The sequence below is a fragment of the Phyllostomus hastatus genome, unplaced genomic scaffold, assembly GCF_019186645.2.
Source record: "Phyllostomus hastatus isolate PE091 unplaced genomic scaffold, TTU_PhHast_1.1 phas_scaffold_28, whole genome shotgun sequence".
In the NCBI taxonomy this organism is placed as follows: domain Eukaryota; kingdom Metazoa; phylum Chordata; class Mammalia; order Chiroptera; family Phyllostomidae; genus Phyllostomus; species Phyllostomus hastatus.
The window spans coordinates 10,116,438-10,134,483 of NW_025334022.1; the positions used below are offsets into that span (position 1 = coordinate 10,116,438).

Consider the following 18,046-nt stretch of genomic DNA (forward strand, 5'->3'; position numbering starts at 1 on the left):
TCCTTGAGTTCTTGTAGGTGTAAGACTAGGTTGTTTATTTGAAATGTTTCTGTCTTTTTTAGATAGGCCTATATTGTTATGAACTTTCCTCTCAGGCCTGCCTTCTCTGTGTCCCATGAGGTTTGGATAGCTGTAATTTTATTTTCATTTCCAGAAAGGTTTTGATTTCTTCCTTAATCTCATTCTTCACCCATTCATTGTTTAATAGCATGCTATTCAATCTCCATGCATTTCAGTTTTTGTGGTTCTCTTCTTGAGGTTTGTTTCTAGTTTCACTCTCTTGCAGTCAGAGAAAGAGCTTGATATGATTTCAATTTTGTTGAGGCTTGTTTTGCGTCCTATCGTGTGGTCTGTCTTTGAAAATGTTCCATGTGCATTTGAAAAGAATGTGTATGTAGCTTCTTTGGGATGAAGGGCTCCATATATATCAGTCAAGTCCATTTCATCTAGGCCATTGTTCAATGCCACAATATCTTTGTTGATATTTTGCTTGGAAGATCTATCCATTTTTGACAGCAGGGTGTTGAAATCCCCGACTATAATTGTGCTGCTGTTAATAGCTTTCTTGAAGTCCTCCAAGATTTTCTCTATGTATTTGAGTGCTCCTATGTTGGGTGCCTATATATTTATAATGTTTATGTATTCTTGATGGATTCATACCTTGAGTATTATGAAGTGACCTTCTAGGTCTCTTTATTGTGCCTATTTTTTGAAATCTATTTTGTCTGATATGAGTATTGCTACTCCAGCCTTTTTTTTCCTGTCCATTTGCTTGGAATATTTGTTTCCAGCCCTCCACTTTCAATCTGTGTATGTCTTTTGTTCTGAGATGGGTCTCTTGTAGGAAGCATACATGTGGGTTATGATTTTTTATTCATTCAGTTATTCTATGTCTTTTGATTGGAACATTTAAGCCATATATGTTTGAGGTTATTATTGATAGGTACTCATTCATTGCCATGTTTTCGTACCTGTGTTTCTCTCTGTGTGTTTTTCTTCCTATTCTTAAAGCAGACTCTTTAGCATCTCAGGCTGGGCTAGTTTGTAGGAAGTGTATTCTTTGAGGCTTCTTTAGTCTGGGAAACTCCTTACTTCATCTTCCATTGTAATTAAGAGACTTGCTGGATAGAGTAGTCTTGGTTGCAGGCCTTTGGTTTTCATTCCTTGGAATATTTTTTGTCATTCTCTTCTGGCTTGGAGCGTTTCCTTTGAGCAGTCAGCTGCTAGACTTATTTGTGCTTCCTTCTAGGTTACTTCCTGTTTTTCCCTTGCTGCCTTCAAGATTCCCTCTTTATCTTCGAATTTTGCAATTTTAATTTTGTAGTGCCTTAAAGTGGGTCTCTTTCAGTTCCTCTTGATTGGGACTCCTTGTGTTTCCTGGATTTGTGACTTTTTCTTTCATCAAATTAGGGAAGTTTTCCATCATTACTTTTTCAAACAGGTTTTCTATTCATTGCTTTTCTTCTTCTCCTTCTGGTATCCCTGTTATACAGATATTATTATGTTTCATGTTGTCCTCCAGTTCCCTTACCATTTCTGCCTTCTCTTTCAGTCTCTTTTCCTTTTCTTGCTATTTCTGGGTGTTTTTTTCTACCTTGTCCTCCAGTTCACTGAATCAATTCTCTGCTTCATCTAGCATGCTTTGACTTCTTCTACTCTGTTCTTCAATTCAGAAATTGTACTCTTCATTTCCTCTTGACCTTTGTTGATAGTTTCTATTCCCCTTTTCATGTTGGTATAGTTTACAGTGAGTTCATTGTAGTTTCCCTGAAGTTTTTGGTAATTCTCTGTGAGCTCAATGAGCTTCCTTATATCCATTGCTTTGAACTCAGTATCTGATAGTTGAGTTGCCTCTATTTCATTCAGCATTCTTTCTGAGGCTTCCTTCTTTCATTTCTTTTGGGGATTGTTTCTTTGTTGTTGCATTGTTTGTGAGACTCTTTTTGTTAGCCTTTGCTTCTTAAATTGATCTGTTCTGACTCCTTGCATTTATATTGTGAATTCTTGTGGTAGAAGACCTGTGAGATTAAGTAGTGCAGTCTCCTTGATCTCCTGAGCTCACTGGTCTTCAGCTGTCATTTATGCTTGCTCTCTGTATGTCTTTGGGTTTTGATTGTTGTTGGGTCTTTCTTTGATGGTTCCTTTCCTCCAGCTGGTTAACTGAGGGTCACTCAATCCACCATGTCTTATATTGTGTTGTGCAGGTATGTACAGGTTTTGTTGAAGCTGGTTCTTCTTTCTATATGATATTTTGAGGCTTCTTTCTCATTCTTGTTCAGTTGTTTGCTTTGGGTAAGTTCTCCACCATTTAATTGTATTTCCAGTTTGGTCCTGGGTGGAGGTTAGTATGGCTTCCAGTAACTCCTTCACCTTCTTCTGTATTATTTGTTGGTGGTTCCTTTTTTGGTGGGTTCTCTCTTCCAGCAGTTATGCTGGTGTTCACAGCTCTCACCTACTCTTTTATGTGATCAGTTGGAGGGGAAAAGCAAAATGTTTTACAACTGTGGGAGTGTATTCTATGTTATTTAAGGACCAACCTGTAGAGAACATAGGAGACTCTGGGATATGTATTGTGTTAACTGTGATATTTCATCCAACTAGCCATGTTTAGAAAGGGTTAAAAAAGGTAAAACTATTGTAAAGGGGGACAGATTGTGAGTTGAATATAGAAAGCAGTGACCTTGCAGGAGGTCAGATTATGAGATGATGTGAGTGTCAAGGATAGAAAATAGGTGTAGTTTGCAAGAGAGTGGAGATGACCACATTAGTAATAAAGTTCAGGAAACAGTGAAGTGAGCTAAGATTCTGGAGGCGTGCTGTACAGAATTTACAATTGTATGGAATAGCAATTATTTACAATAGTAATGGAGCAACAATCATATGACAGACTCTATGTGATAAGAATAACAAGAACAGGAAGTACACGATCTAGAGTAGTGTGGTGTTGGAACACAAGGGAAGTGAAAGAAGGAAAATTAGAAATACACTATGAAAGAGAGAACAAGGAAAACCAGTCAAACAATGAAATTTAACAAACCAAGCAAAGAAGACTAAATAGAAAAAAACAGAAATAAAGAACTACTAATAGAATAAAAGAAGTAAAAATAATGATAATGATAATGATAATAATTAATAATAATAAGAACAATAATAATAATAGAAATGCACAATGACTTGCAATTTCTCTGGAATAGCAAAGTGAAATTTGTCTCATTGTCTCCTTTGTTGGGATGTCCCTTCTTTAGGTCTAACTCTGGTCCTTTCACAGCTCCAGGTTTTATTGTCTCACTTGTGGAAGTTTAAAAAAAAAAGGAAGGAAGAAGGAGAAAAAAAGACTCTTGGTGGCTTTAAACTGGCTAAATCAGTTCTGCTGGTCTCCTTGGCTGCAACATACTTAGGGGAGATTGGTTTAGCTTTTTCCCTTTTCTGTGGTTTTGCAGGGATGGGGGCCAGGTCTGAGCAGCACTCTGCAGTTGTGCAGCCTTCAGCCCAGTTTCTCAGTTCACTGCCGGGCCCCCAGTGCCCTTCTGCACCTGGCCTATGCATTCAGTCCACCTGTTGTGCTGTCCTTGAGGTGCACCAATTAAGGGCAACACACACCACCTTCTCGCTCTTTGCTGTCCTAGATGCTAGGGACTGTCAGAGTCTCTTCAAGGTAGTTTGGCTCCCCCACTGCGTTCAGTCTTTCTGGGGATTGCTGACTCCCTGAGTTCTACTGCTCTCCTCTGTGGAGAGGAGGAATCTCCACCTTCCTCTTAGTGAGCCACTTGGCCCCACAGGTGGGTGTGAGCTTCCTCTGCTGCTGTGGCCAGCGTGGTGTAGTTGGCGCTAGGTGCCTCTGGGCCTCAGAGTCAGGCACATGCTCACCCCTGAGCTTCCAGAGTGAGCAGGAGAACTCTGCTGCTGTGAAGGGATCACTGCTGTGGGGCTGAGGGTTCAGGCATGCACTGTCCCCAGGGCTTTGTGCCCTCTACTGCTGCTGCCAGGGCCCTGGGATCAGGTGTGTGGTGCCTCTGGGTGGTGGGGTAAGGAGCAATTTTCCCTTGGGGCTGTGGGCATGAGCACTCAACCTCCACTGCTGCAGTGGGGACACAATTACCAGTCAGGGGTGTTGGCACACCAGCCTCCGCTGCTGCAGTGTCAACCATGGGGGTTGGTGTGGGAAGCTGCGTTGGTGGTGCACCACTGGGATCATGGGCATGTTTGGGTGCCCCCTGCCACTGAGGCCAGGGGTCAGTTAAGGACACAGGCATGGTCCTGGCTGTAGAGTTGGGCCCACAGCCGAAGCTGCAGAGGCTATGGTGGATGCATGGGTGCAACTGGCGGAGGCACAGCATCTGCTACTGGAGAATTCCCTAAACAGCCACTGAGTGCCTCTTTTTCTTCTTTTTGAAAAATTCCTCCTGTTCAAGCCTGCTGCTCCTAACAAGCATGTGGCCTCTCACACAGCCCAAATCTCCATCCAGACCAGGGACTATCCAGGTCAGGGTTTGTTATGGCTCAATTCTTCCCAGCTGGCATCCACAGTCTCTGCTGTTGCACACCTGTCCTGTGAGTTTGCCACTTCATCCTTATTCCCCCCAGCAACTGCAAGAATACAGGTCCATCTTGATGCTGCTTGAACCTCCCTGTTTGGCAGGGGAGAGACCCGTTGCCCTGGCTCTCTACCAAGAATCCTGCAGCAGACCAGGTGTGTGCCAGGCCTGGGGCTGCAGCTGCCCTGGTCCCCGTGCTGTTCCCAGGGACCTTATTGTCCCAAAGCAATCTCCTTACCATCTGATTTTTCAATGTCCTCTACAGTTTTGGCCTCCAACCTTATATATCCTGGAATACTGTTTGCTGTTCCCTCTGTTCCTCAGATTGGCTAGGTGTTCCACCCGTGTGGAGAGGGAAGTGGACTCTGTTCCCACATATGTTGCCACCATCTTTGAATTGTGCATTGGCCTTTTAAAAGGCTCTTTGCATCTCTAGCCATCTGTCTCTGGCAGAGAGCAGTCCTGCTGCTTTTCCCCACTGGTTGTTATTTGCATACTTTTTGGGCTTTGATGCTCTGTTGAGGATTGCAGCTTAGGGTTTAGACCCCACACTTCTCAGTGGGATCCAATCAGTTGCTTAATTATCTGTCCAAGAGTGTCACCTGTGGGCTCCCAGCCAGCCTCTAGAGTCCCCACTGCACTGCTTACCAGTCAGTTAGTGCTGAAGCTGATTCTTCTGTCCAAGGTTGTAAGGCTTCTCTCTCGCTACTGTTCAGTTGTTTGTTCTGGGTGATTTCTCCAAAACTTAGTTGTAATTCCAGATTTGTCCTAGGAGGAGGTTAGTGTGGCTTCCACTCACCCCTCCACCATCTTGCTTCCTCCACATTAAGGTTTGTTGAGTAAAATTTATAAATGCTTTTTGCACTGTCAAGTAAAGAACCTGTTTCTCCAGCCTGACATATAATATTAATTTTACTTGTAGGGAGAAGATATTAATTTTTATGTAGACCATTTTGTTCTGAACTTCATTATATTCATTTGACTCTCTCAACTTGTGAGATGCAAGTTAATGGTGTTGCATGCATGCTTTTACAGTTTTGGAAAGATGGTCTCATTTGGCAAGCATTTTAATGGCTACCTATTCACCTGGAAGACAGAAACACTTTTTTATCTGCTACAAAGTACCTACAGGGAATACCTGGAATTAAATATATCTATTTATGGGAACATAATTTAAATTTGGGGATCAAAAAGTACATATTGACAATCTTTGATGACCATTAAATATGTTTCAGGATGTTATAAAATAGTCAATCTTGTGAAAAAGATCACATTTGAACCCAATGTTTGTACAAAACATCGAGTACACTGGCTTTTGTGCTGTCTTCAACTTATTAACAATGTTTGTCATTATTTATGATCTTTGAGTAATTTTTAAAGAGGTACAGTGGTCCTTTATGTGTTGTGGTTAAAGGTAAGAAAAAGCTTTAAAGTACATTATTTTCATTTTATTTTGACTTATCTTTATTTTTTCACATTTTTATTGTTATTCAAGTACAGTTGTCTCCATCCCCCCCCCCAAAAATGTGTTAAAGGAATATTTTGACTTATCTTTAATTTCATATCTGTAGTATAAAATCATTTGAAATTACCCTAAGTAGGTCATTACCTTTTAGTCATCAGAACACACATGGTACCTTGATGGCTCTAATGGATTTTGGAATTTTAATTTCTAAGCTTCTGTTAATAAAATAGCAATGAGGATAATCAAAGTAAAAAAGACCTAATTCTCCCTTTCAACTCATGTATTTCTTGAGCCTTTGTTGTATGTTAAGCAAGAAATGAGGCACTTCGACATACTGGGTATCAAAGCTATAAAAACAAGTTAACCCTGAACCAGAACTTTTACTCATCTACAGAGTAGGCAATGGAATAGCTTCTGAAAAATATAAATCCATATAAAATCAATTTTACTCCCTCAGCGACTATTCTTATTTAATTAATTGTCATGATTGTGATCAATGTAAGACATGACAGAGAGTCTTGTTTACTGAAACATCTTTGGCCTTTAATTCATTAGCTGCCTCCATTCAATTTTTGTAATTAAAGAGCAGCTATGCTCAATAACTTTATTATCTACAGGAACCTGATAATCCTTAAGTAAGGGCTAAAGGTCCAATATTTTTTTTAAAAAAGGGCTATTATATTGTTAATCACAGTGTAGGAAAAAGATTCAGTAATAGGCTTGCAGTATTGGCATTTGTAAACCCATTAGTCCCTTTGAGAGTGATAAAGTTACTAATAGAGACTTTTATTAATGACCTACCCCATTCCCAAGTTTTGGTAAAGGATCCCTAGGATAATGTCCTCTCTCAACCTTGGAGCATCACCCTGCCTATTCTAATATAAATCTGTGATGATATTTTTGCTCCTTGACTCATAACATTGTCCTTTAAAATAGTTAAAAGCCTGTGGACCTTATATATTAAGCAGATGAGTCAATTTGATTGTAATAAAGCACACTGAATTTATTCTCTCATTGCACTGACAATCCTGTCATGTCTGAGTAACCAATCTGTTCAGGTCTGAATGCCTGGCCACACTTGAGAAATTGGGACCATACCCTGGTGGACCTGCCAGCAAAGCTTGATGAACACCTCTCCAGAATGTTCCAAGATAATAGATATTAATGCTACAGTGCCTTGAATGTTTCTGTGACCTTGTAAGAGTAGTACTATTCTTCTCTGGTCCTAGTTTAAGGGCTCAACATCTTGGACAAACTGCCAGGATTTCTCCACTTCCTATTTCCCACCATCAACCTTCATTAAACACTTTCTTAAATGCTAAGAAACTATAAATTTATACTGCTCTCATCAGACAAGTCTTCCCTTTAGAGAAGGTCTCTCTTCACTGGAATTCAGAACACTGCAGTGGGATGGAAAGGAAGTCAGCACTAAAACATGCTTGGGTTTTACCCACACTGTAGGAGTGTGTGTGTTTGTGTATAGTTCCATGCATTTAGAGGAAAATTAACCAGTTTCTATTTTTAATTTTTTATTTTTTTTATTTTTAGAGAGGGAAGGGAGGGAGAAAGAGAGAGAGAGAGAAACATCAATGTGCAGTTGCTGGGGGCCATAGCCTGCAACCCAGGCATGTACCCTGACTGGGAATCGAACCTGCGACACTTTGGTTCGCAGCCCATGCTCAATCCACTGAGCTATGCCAGCCAGGGCAAAATTAACCAGTTTCTAATTCCACCACTATACCCAGAAAGATTTTAGCAAGATAAATATCCCACTACTTGACCAAAATTTTTAATGGAACAATGGGCAGAACCCCTAACATCTTCCACTCAGTGCATTATTATGCACTTTAAAAATATGATTATTCTTTGAATGAGTCTTAACTCTGAAGCATTAGATAAGTATATTTCAATAATGACATTAATCATGATTTAATATTTTTATTTTTAGAGGTTGAACAATGGTTCATTGAAGACTTTAATATGGAACTTATTCTCAAAGATGATTTCAATACATTTTAAAGTTAGAATATAGATTGAATACAAATCAATTTAAATAAGTACATTTCTAAAGGAACTAAGGAATATCTATAAGATCCCATTGAATGCATAAGGCATTATTCCTAGTTTTATGGATACTGTCTTAATTAAATAAGTCCTGGGAGAAAATAATTAGTGATTAATTTAACTATAAATTGGTACCATTGAAAATATTAAGATTTATGTATACTAATGGTGTGTGTGTATGGTATGTGTGAGTGTGGGTGTGTGCATATGTGTGATTATTGGTACCATTGAAAATATTAAGATTTATGTATTCTGGTTTGTGTGTATGGTATGTGTGAGTGTGGGTGTGTGCATATGTGTGATTACTACTTTGTCTATTTTACTATCTAAATCATTATCCTTCTTATTGCTTCCTTTGAGAGCCTTACCTTACTTCAACATACCTAATCACCCATAACTTCACTTTTCTAGTTTTCAAATATTTCCAATGCCTTTTATTTTGGTAAGGGTTTTGATAAAAAAAACAACAACTAAAGTACACTAAAAACAGTACTCTCTCCCAATACTGCTCAACCTACCACAACTTTCGTGCTTCAAATAATAGGGCTAGGGAATTGGCTTGCCAGGAATCCACTTCTGTGATGAGCCAGAGTTCACAAGTGTTTTTTTCTATTACTGTCCACTGACTATGAAATTTAATTGTCCCTGCACTTTCTTGTTTTAGCAGGCAAAGGATACAAAAAGTCCAAATAGATTAACATGCAAATTGAAAGTATTTATTACATATTAACCTCTTTAAATATTTTTAGTTCTATTTGGCTACCCAACATTTCAATGTTTCTTCTTAATATATGCCTGCCGTGCTTTCTTCACTAACACCTTATCTTTAAAGCTACATTACACATTATACAATCTCTCTGGCTTATTTATTTTGGGACATCTCTGTATATGCAGCTCACCATTGCCTATGTTTATTAGAATAACAACCACAGAGCACAATGGGAGTTGACTTTCTAAAATAGTTTACTCTCTTACTGCCTTAAAATATGATTTTAAAATAAAAATTATTTTTGAAAATTAACTTTGAGTAAATATTATGAAGAAAAATGAATTCTTAAAAGACCTTGTTCTACATGTAACTTAAATGAGAAAATTTTCTGAAATTCAAACATACCAAGCTCCTTTTGCTCAGTGATGAAGTACTTGCACAAAGTTTCTCATGGCTATTTTGGTGTACAAATGTATAATAATGAAGGAAATAAACTGACCTTAAATTGTTTTCTCTTTAAACTACTGCATTTAAAAAGTCATAGACACTCATGAATAAGCCAGCTTTAGGATCACATTGTTGTGTCACAATAACAGAAATTTGAATCACATTTAATTTTTAAAAAATTTATGGATTCAGGTTCTCCTAAATTTTCATTATTGAGATACTGAACTTTTGATATAAGTTGTTGTGAAAATCCAAATCATTATTCCTGGCAATAAAGTGCCAAGAAAATAATGTGCTATCATGAAATCACAAATAGTCAGCAGTTTATATATTTTGGTAAACAAGGTAGTTTGAAAATTATGATCCCACTAGCACTGTCTTCAGATATTAGAAGTAGACTAGAGGAATCACACTGAGGTATACTTTGTGGTAGTTCTGTTGCCTCTCTATTGTCCCAGAGAACTAACTATGCTTTGAGGATTGGTATGCAGAAATTACGCTTTTCACCAAGTAGCAGCTACCATAGGTGATGAAAAACCACCTATGTATGGAGTGTATAACATATAGTGATGATAAACTAGCACAATTTTCAGTACTTTATATTTGTGGGCTTAGGTATTTGATCAAAGTTGTATTTTTTCTTTATTTTCATTTTTTACCTATAACATTAAATTTCTACATGTGGACTTATCACTATTAGATTAATTTTCAATTTTACAGAAATAGAAATATAAAAAAAGAAAATTTAGTACTTAAAAATTTTGTTATTACACTTTTAATAACTGAAGGGAAAATTTTTATAGTTTAATCTGGGGTTGGGAAATTATTCAATGTTGTCTGATAGTCACACTGTTGGCCAGATAAGAATTTTGATAAATCAACCAACCTGTTCTTGGGGGTAGAATTTGGTGTCTACATTAAACTATTCAAACAACATCAGCAACAACAAACTAATTCTACAGTACATGTGTATAGGAATTCAGTCCTGTATTCAGGCTTGGAAGTGTATGATTTGGTGGATTTACAAGTGATTTCCCATCTTTGGGAGTCCTGGGGAAAATAAAGCATCTGAGGTTTTCTTTCTTTTTTTTTTAAGATTTTATTTATTTATTTTTAGAGAGGGACGGGAGGAGAAAGAGAGAGAGAGAAAAAAACAATGTGTGGTTGCTGGGGGTCATGGCCTGCAACCCTGGCATGTACCCTGACTGGGAATTGAACCTGTGACACTTTGGTTCGCAGCCTGTGCTCAATCCACTGAGCTATGCCAGCCAGGGTGATTTTCTTTCTTCTTATAGGGAGAAAACCAGCTTAGCTTGTGGTGAAAAGAATCCATTTGGTTTCTAACTGTGTGCTTAACTGTCATGGAGCAATGAGAAAATTGATGGTTTTTCCCCCTTTACCACTGTAGTTTTCTCCAGTCATGTAGTCCTTAGTCTGGTTTATATCATAGTCCTTATTATTTGCATCTTATAATATAATCTTTAGTCCTTTATATGACTTTGAAAATTACTGTATAGTTTGTTGTTACATTTATTTTTTTTTTAAAAACCTCATTCAGGGGCAATTCTTTTCAAAGTTGCCTGAAATCTAACTCAATACAGATTTCTTTACTCTGTGTTATAAAAATCTGAACACAGATACTGTCTAAACCATCCAAAGAAAAATGTTTGAACTCACAGTAACAAAAATTACAAAATTTGTGCAAAAGACATTGTACACCACTGGAGTACATAGAGCTTGCTGTAGTTCATTTTACACATTAAGCTCCATTTCTCATTAGAACTATTCTGTGGTACATTAAAGGTGTCTGTCTGATTTAATTTTTCCCTAATAATACAATTGCATGCTCATTTAACCTCATAAATTTTAAGATGCAAATTGCATGTTTATGATATTTGTAAATGTTGTAATAAATCATTGGAACCTTTTAAATACCATAATTGCTTTGTGGCTCTTCAAATTTTCCAAGGGTCATAAAGTAAACCCGGCTGTGGCAATTATGCAGGATAGAAGTAAAGAACAGCTTTAAAAAGAAAGAAAGATGCCATCAGTAAATGTTTAGTATATTGTAAACTGATAGTTTATATATACAACTGTAATTTAAATGTATCTGCATCAAACAATTAAAATATTTAGGCATACTGTTTTTCAGAGTAGGATTTTCTCAAATTAAAAATAAATTTTAAGATAATATATATTTAAATTATATATTAAAACAACCTTTTACCAAATTCTATATAATGACATTTCACATGATTTAAATAAAATTGGGTTATCATAGGTGGCATTTATCTGCTAAAGTTTTTTTTTAGTTTGGGTTAACAATTGTTCTTTGCTTAAAAAAATCTACTTTTAATCAACTTAGTTTTCCTTTTTATAATATAAAGAAATAATTAAGTTATTTTGATGTTGTTCACCATTGTTCTTGGTGTTTATGACATTTTCTACTTGGTGCAATTTTAATTTTCTCTATCAGTGCAACACATTGACATAGTAAAATGATATTATGAGCTAAACTGATTCATTTAGAGAGAAACATGTTGTGCAAATATGTTCTGTGCCATAAAGATAATTAGAACAGAACATGAGGCTTTTTGTTAGTATTAAGTCCTTGACTATCCACAATGGATAATCTTAGAAGATTTTGTGACAACAATGATGTTGATGATCATAACACCAGCTAACTTTGACTTAACACATTTAATGTGCTAGGCAATCTGTGAGATGCTCACTATGTATATATTATATATTATCACTAATTTTCAAAATTGTTCCAATACTAATTATTAATTTATCATTCTGAAGATGAACAAACTAAGGCTCCCAAAATTAATCAAAATTCCAGGTTCTTACATGTAGTCAGGAGGCAGAGCCAGGACTGTATCTTAGGTCTATTTGACTTCAAACACCTGTTCTTGCCATTATATCCCTTTATATTGCAAACTAGTACCTTTTCTTGATGCATAGTACTTTATCATTGTTGTTTTGCTATAAAGTAGAATCATCTGCAATCTCTTCTAAATGTGATCATTTCCTAGTCCTATTGAGATTATTTTTTCTCATTATTTCTGATAATATGTAGGACAGTAATGATTTTATTCAATGCATTTTTCCATCTAAACTATTTTGAATTGGCTGTTGAAACTGATCACATTATACAAATAATTGCTGTATCTTGATTTTATTTTTCTTCCTGTAAAATGGACATAATTATATCCATGTGTAAAGATTAAATGTAGCTGTAAAAGTAGTTAGTACAAACTCTAGTACATAACTAGGTGTTCAGCAAACATAAGTATTTTCCTTCTATTACTGGATTACGTTGAAAAATGTAAAAGGCAGATTTAATCAAGCATTCTGTTTCAAAATATGTTAATATCCACAAGAAAAGAATTATGTGTTAAAGACAATAAAGGATTTTGCACCAAACAAAATAATGACAAAGCTTTACTTAGGACATAATTAGAATTTTTAACTTTTTTGAAAATTGTTTCTTTTGGAAATCAAATCTCATCATTTACCAAGTCAGTGTTTCTACTGCCAAATGCAAAATAGTTTTTTTAATCAATAGTATGCTAATTTGGGAAATGTAGCATAAATATATTTATGGTCAGAAGGAAAAGGATATACATTTCTTCACTTAATTTTCATTGTTTGCTTTATTTTTTCTAACTGGAGGATGTGAGTTATACCTTGTCACCTCGAGTACATAGAAATCTCAGCTTCTTACTTGACCTGTGCTTCAATTCATTTTCCAGGAGCCTTGATTGCAAAGAGTGGACTTCAATGGCCTTTTGGCCCCATCCTGTGGTTCTCTGTGTACATGCATAAGCTAAGTTAAAAAAAATAAAAATCAGAAAAACACAACATATTTCTATCAGTGATAGAGAATTGTAACCACAGTCATCATTTTATTAAGAAGCTGACTTTTACAGTTCTAGAAAACACATATCTTTCCTTTTTCTATATTCAGTCATTTGGCCATTTTGCTGGTCAGCAGTGGTGTTAAAACCAGCTATTTGTTCTCAGCATTGTGATTAACACTAAATAATCAGATATCAATTAATTTTGGCATTCATATTCTCCAATATTACAGAAAAAAGCTAAGGGTAAATTCTACCCTGTTGGTAGAAAGTCAAATTTACCCACAGTCATCCTTTATTTTACAGTCTAGTTGAGTTATAGCATTCCAAAAGGGTTTGTAATTGTGTTCAAGTAACATACATTGAAAACAGACTAACTTTTAAAAATTAAAACTATTAAAAAATGACTTGCTCAAATAATGACTTTAGCAACTCTAATGCAATTCAGTGAATTATTATGTTATGAAGAAATCTAGAGCTGATTTTTTGCTGTTAACACTTTCTCTTGCTCAGGAAATTTTTATAATTCTTCAACTTTCATACCCTGTTTTATATTACTTGGTGACAGTAAAAATTATGACAATTGCTTTAAAGCAGAAAACCTCATTATATAAATATCCATATAGTTAGCTGTTTTTGTAAGGTATTTTTGACACAGGAGGCAGTGTTATTGTTAAATGTTTAACTTCCAAATTGATATTCTTTATGTACTTTATAGGGAAGCAAACTTCCATAAATAAATACAATCCTGTACTTAAAATAATATCAAAATTTTGAGTCAAGTTAAAGTAGTCTAAAAATCACTAAAACAAGGCACCTTCACCCCCATGACATGACTAAAATTAGAATTCAATTCATTACTTTTTTTCTATTATGAAGGCAATAAACTCAGCATTGATATGATTACAATATCATTTAAACTTTTTTCTTGTCTTTCTCAAAGGTTCTAGGATACATGCATTTAAACCAAAATGTATCTGGCCTATATATGTGTATATTAAATATTCATTGAAAGAGTCATGAAAAATTATTAAACTTTTATGAAAGTTAATTTTCATAGGCAGTGTGAGCCATTTTGAATCCCTCAACTAAAGCTTGACAAGAATTTATTTATTGCTCCCTTCTATATTACAATTCAAAATATTCCTGCAAATGAAATCAATGTAAAATTATAATTCAATTACAATCATTTTATTGAGACAATTATCTCTTAAAAGAAGATTTTATAAGTCTAATTTAGGATTAGAATTAAAATCACTCCAATTATAAGGGAAGTAAAATGAATCCATAGTCTGAGTGATGGGGACAAGTATTAGATTTAGTCTCTCTGGATTTGAATTTTTCATCTATGTGAATATGTCATTAAAATTGAATTTTTGTCAAGAACCACAAAGAGCAAACATTTCTAAACTTAATGCACAGGTTACTTGTTGGGTCAAATACACAGTTCATATGGCATTACATAATTTCCAACTTAATTTTGAAACACACTAACCTGTAACTTAACCTAGCTACTGAGCTAGCCTTTTTATGAGGTGGAATCAAATGATTTGGGTGGGAATGCTTTGTGGTATTTGCTGTGATTGTTAAGCTTGTATATATATTTTGAACATCTAGATAAATGATCTTTTTATTGAACACATTAATATATTTCAAGAAAATGTAAAAGATTGGGGAACTCTGGATCTAGGTTAGTTTTAATAACAAACAAGTTTTTTTTATACAGGAAAAAAGTAATAGATTTCCCTAATATCATTGTTATACTGTAGTCTTTAGTATACTCTCGAAACACCCTTAATACACAAAACAAAATATCAAGTTCTCATGGTGCTATAATTCATTTTATATATAAAAAGATGGTTTTCAGATTCTAACAACTAAAGTATCTTTTCTGTTTTAAGTCAGAAGTTGTGCACAGGCCTAAAGTCTGGAATGTCAGTTTGATTCCCAGTTAAGGCACATGCCTGGGTTGCAGGCTAGGTCCCCAGTTGGGGGCATGCGAGAGGCAACCTATTGATGTTTCTCTCACACATCAATGTTTCCCTCCCTCTCTTTCTCCTTCCTCCCCTCTATAAAATAAATAAATAAATAGATGATATATAGATAGATAGATAGATAAACAAATAAATAAGATGCATTGTCCTAAAGACAAGAGATATACCAGATGCCATTTTAAGATCTCTTGGATTCCTATGATAGTCTAGTGGCTTTGTTTTTCTAGGGGTGTGTTCAGTTTTGCATTTAAACTGAATTTTCTTATGATAATTTCTGATTAATAAATTGAGCAAAAGATACCACTACAATGGTTAGATCTAGATTCATTATTTTCCATTTTTTGTCCCAGATCTATTACTTATATTGTAAGCATTTACCTTCAGTCACTTAAAATGGTTTTAAATCCTCTGTGAGCTCTTACTTGTTTGAGGTAAATTAGAGTACGTTTTCAGTTCAATCCTTAACACTATGTATGTAAAATTAAAGGATTCTACAGTTGCAATGCAAAGTCCCATAATGGAAAAAAATGTCCACTTAAAAGCAGTTCTTTTAAACTTGTCCTTATATCCCCATGAGGATCACATTTAAGCCTTTAATAGAGGTTTCAGAAGCTTCTGGTTTCTCTATTGAAAAACTATCTTACTCTCCCTTTCTCTTTTCATTCTTTCTTCATTTGCTTTATTAAACTCCTTCTCCTTCCAGGAATATTTATCTTCCATAAAACCATTCTACTCTCTCTCAGTTTTTACTGTTCATATGCATTCTGTTCTTGATCTAGAATCACCTCTATAGTCACCAAATCTCAGAGATATATACAAGAATCTCAAGTTATTCAAACTTCCCAGATCTTCAGTCCTGCATTAGTAAGGAAGGTGAGGATGAAAAGGCAATGTTCTTTATTTTGCTATGTGGGTGGTACCTAATAGGCACTGTAGTCAGTCATATTTATCACTTTTGTAAATGAAGGATGATAAAATCTTAGTGACAACCAATATGTCATATATTAAGCTTGTATTTAATTCTTCACAAGACTACTACTCACTAAACAGAACTCTAATGGCTGTATGAAATAGAAACCTTTTGCTCTTATTTTATGACTGTCATTCTTCTAAGAAAAAGTTAAACCTCAAAATCAATGTGACAGAATGAAGCATTTTTAATATCTGTGTAAAATCTTCAAGCAAAGGGAGTTAAAATAAAATTATACAGTATTACAAAAAGGAATTCATTTCTTATTTTAATTATGTGATTATTGTAAATGAACAAGTAAGCCAAAATCAGTCTCTCTGTGGTGGCCACAAGGATTCATTTAGTATACAATAAACACATACCCCATAACTAGGCAAACAACTTTGCAGTATCACAAATTAACCCTATATGCTTTGAGAACATGTTGTTTCAGGAAATGGAAGTTTTTATGGGATCATGTGAAAAAGGAAAATTTTTATACATACCTGCTGAAGATGGTATGTCTTTCCACACTTCAAGGATGTTCTTGAAGAGGTGTTCATTTGCTTTCATAGAAAGGGCTTCAACATTGAAGGTGAGCATCATGCCAACTCCCAAGGAATGAGGTAAAATGATGATATTCTGTGGTATAATGATTTTCATAGGCTGGAATTATGTTTCATAAGGATTTATATGTTCAAAATTTAATCACTACTACTTTAATTGATGCAGATTGGTTTATCAATAAAAACCAAAAGGGGATTCAAAGTGCAGGGAATAACAAAAGTTTTATCTCAATATTAAACAACATGCTATCCAACATTTAAAAAGGAGGTTTCCTATGTCACAAAGTCAACACTACTTAATATTCTTTATATTTTGGAGAAATCTTTGAAAAGAGTAGAGATATATCTCCAACACACAGAAATTCACAAAAATTTCACAAACTATTATGTATAATGAGAAGAATCATTACTTGTTACAGAGTTGGATTTCAACATAATAATAAATACTTCAGTAATGAATATGTGAGTCAAGTAACAAATGTACAATCACTGATTATTTGCCAATTCATTCAAATCAGAAATAGAAAATTAACTTAAAAATAACTTGAGCTTAATATGTTTACAAGAGGAAACTATACTATTCTTCAGTGCTTGAAATATAATCCTCCCTTCACAAAATGTAAGATTTTTAATCCAATTTATAAAATATTAAAATACCTTCACTATACAAATTCAGAGATATATTAGGTGACATAATATCAAATACTAAGAAATATCTAAGAATTTCTAAATTGCATGATGCATAAAACTATGCAACAGAATTTGCTTAAACTACAGATATTGTCATGTTGCAGTATTTCCCTGAGAAATGAACAATTGCAATCTTCTATCATGTCTCCAAATTAGCAAGTTACAGGGTGAAAGAGTAGAAACTATACTTGCCAAATCCAGCATACTCAGGCCAAGTGCTTGAGGCCATGTGTCAGCAACAACAATCCTTAAAACTAAAATGGGAATCCAGAGGCGAAAAGCAATTTTTATGCGTTCTCTGGGCACTTGCATGAGCAATTTAATCAGAAAAAAAGATGAAGGAAGAGAGAAAAAGGAATTGCAGGAAAGAAGGTTGCCTCAAAAAATCTTTTAAAGATAAAGATGGACTACTATATATCCAGACAGCCTGAGAGGTTAGCTCTCTTGCTTCTCATGTAGTTCCTGAAGTAGCCAGATATTCTTTAGTACACATGATTCCTTGTAGCATTACAGCTTTTGTAATCTACCACTCTTGAAAAAGATATTTTTAGTACATGCCACTTCAGAAAAGACTGTCCCTTATATTAGATTATTTTCTCACTTTGTAGGTCAAGACACTAGGGTATTTAACTGAAAATACTATTTTTAAACATACTTCAGGTCTGTTAACTAGGTTAGAAATTTTTAAAAATTCATCTTTTCTCCTTGCTTCCACAATAATTACTTTATTGCTGAAAAATTAAATGATTCTCCTTGCCTAATAC

General features: G+C 35.0%; 1 protein-coding gene across 1 annotated transcript in view; it reads right to left on the reverse strand.

Moving 5' to 3' along the window:
* Nucleotides 1–10,402: 10,402 nt before the first annotated feature.
* Nucleotides 10,403–18,046, reverse strand: part of NRK (Nik related kinase) — a 188,481-nt gene continuing 180,837 nt past the window's right edge. The window contains 3 exon segments of the mRNA XM_045817461.1: nucleotides 10,403–11,243; nucleotides 12,913–13,052; nucleotides 16,533–16,692. Of these exon segments, the coding sequence (XP_045673417.1) occupies nucleotides 11,148–11,243; nucleotides 12,913–13,052; nucleotides 16,533–16,692 (396 nt within the window). The 3' untranslated portion in view covers nucleotides 10,403–11,147.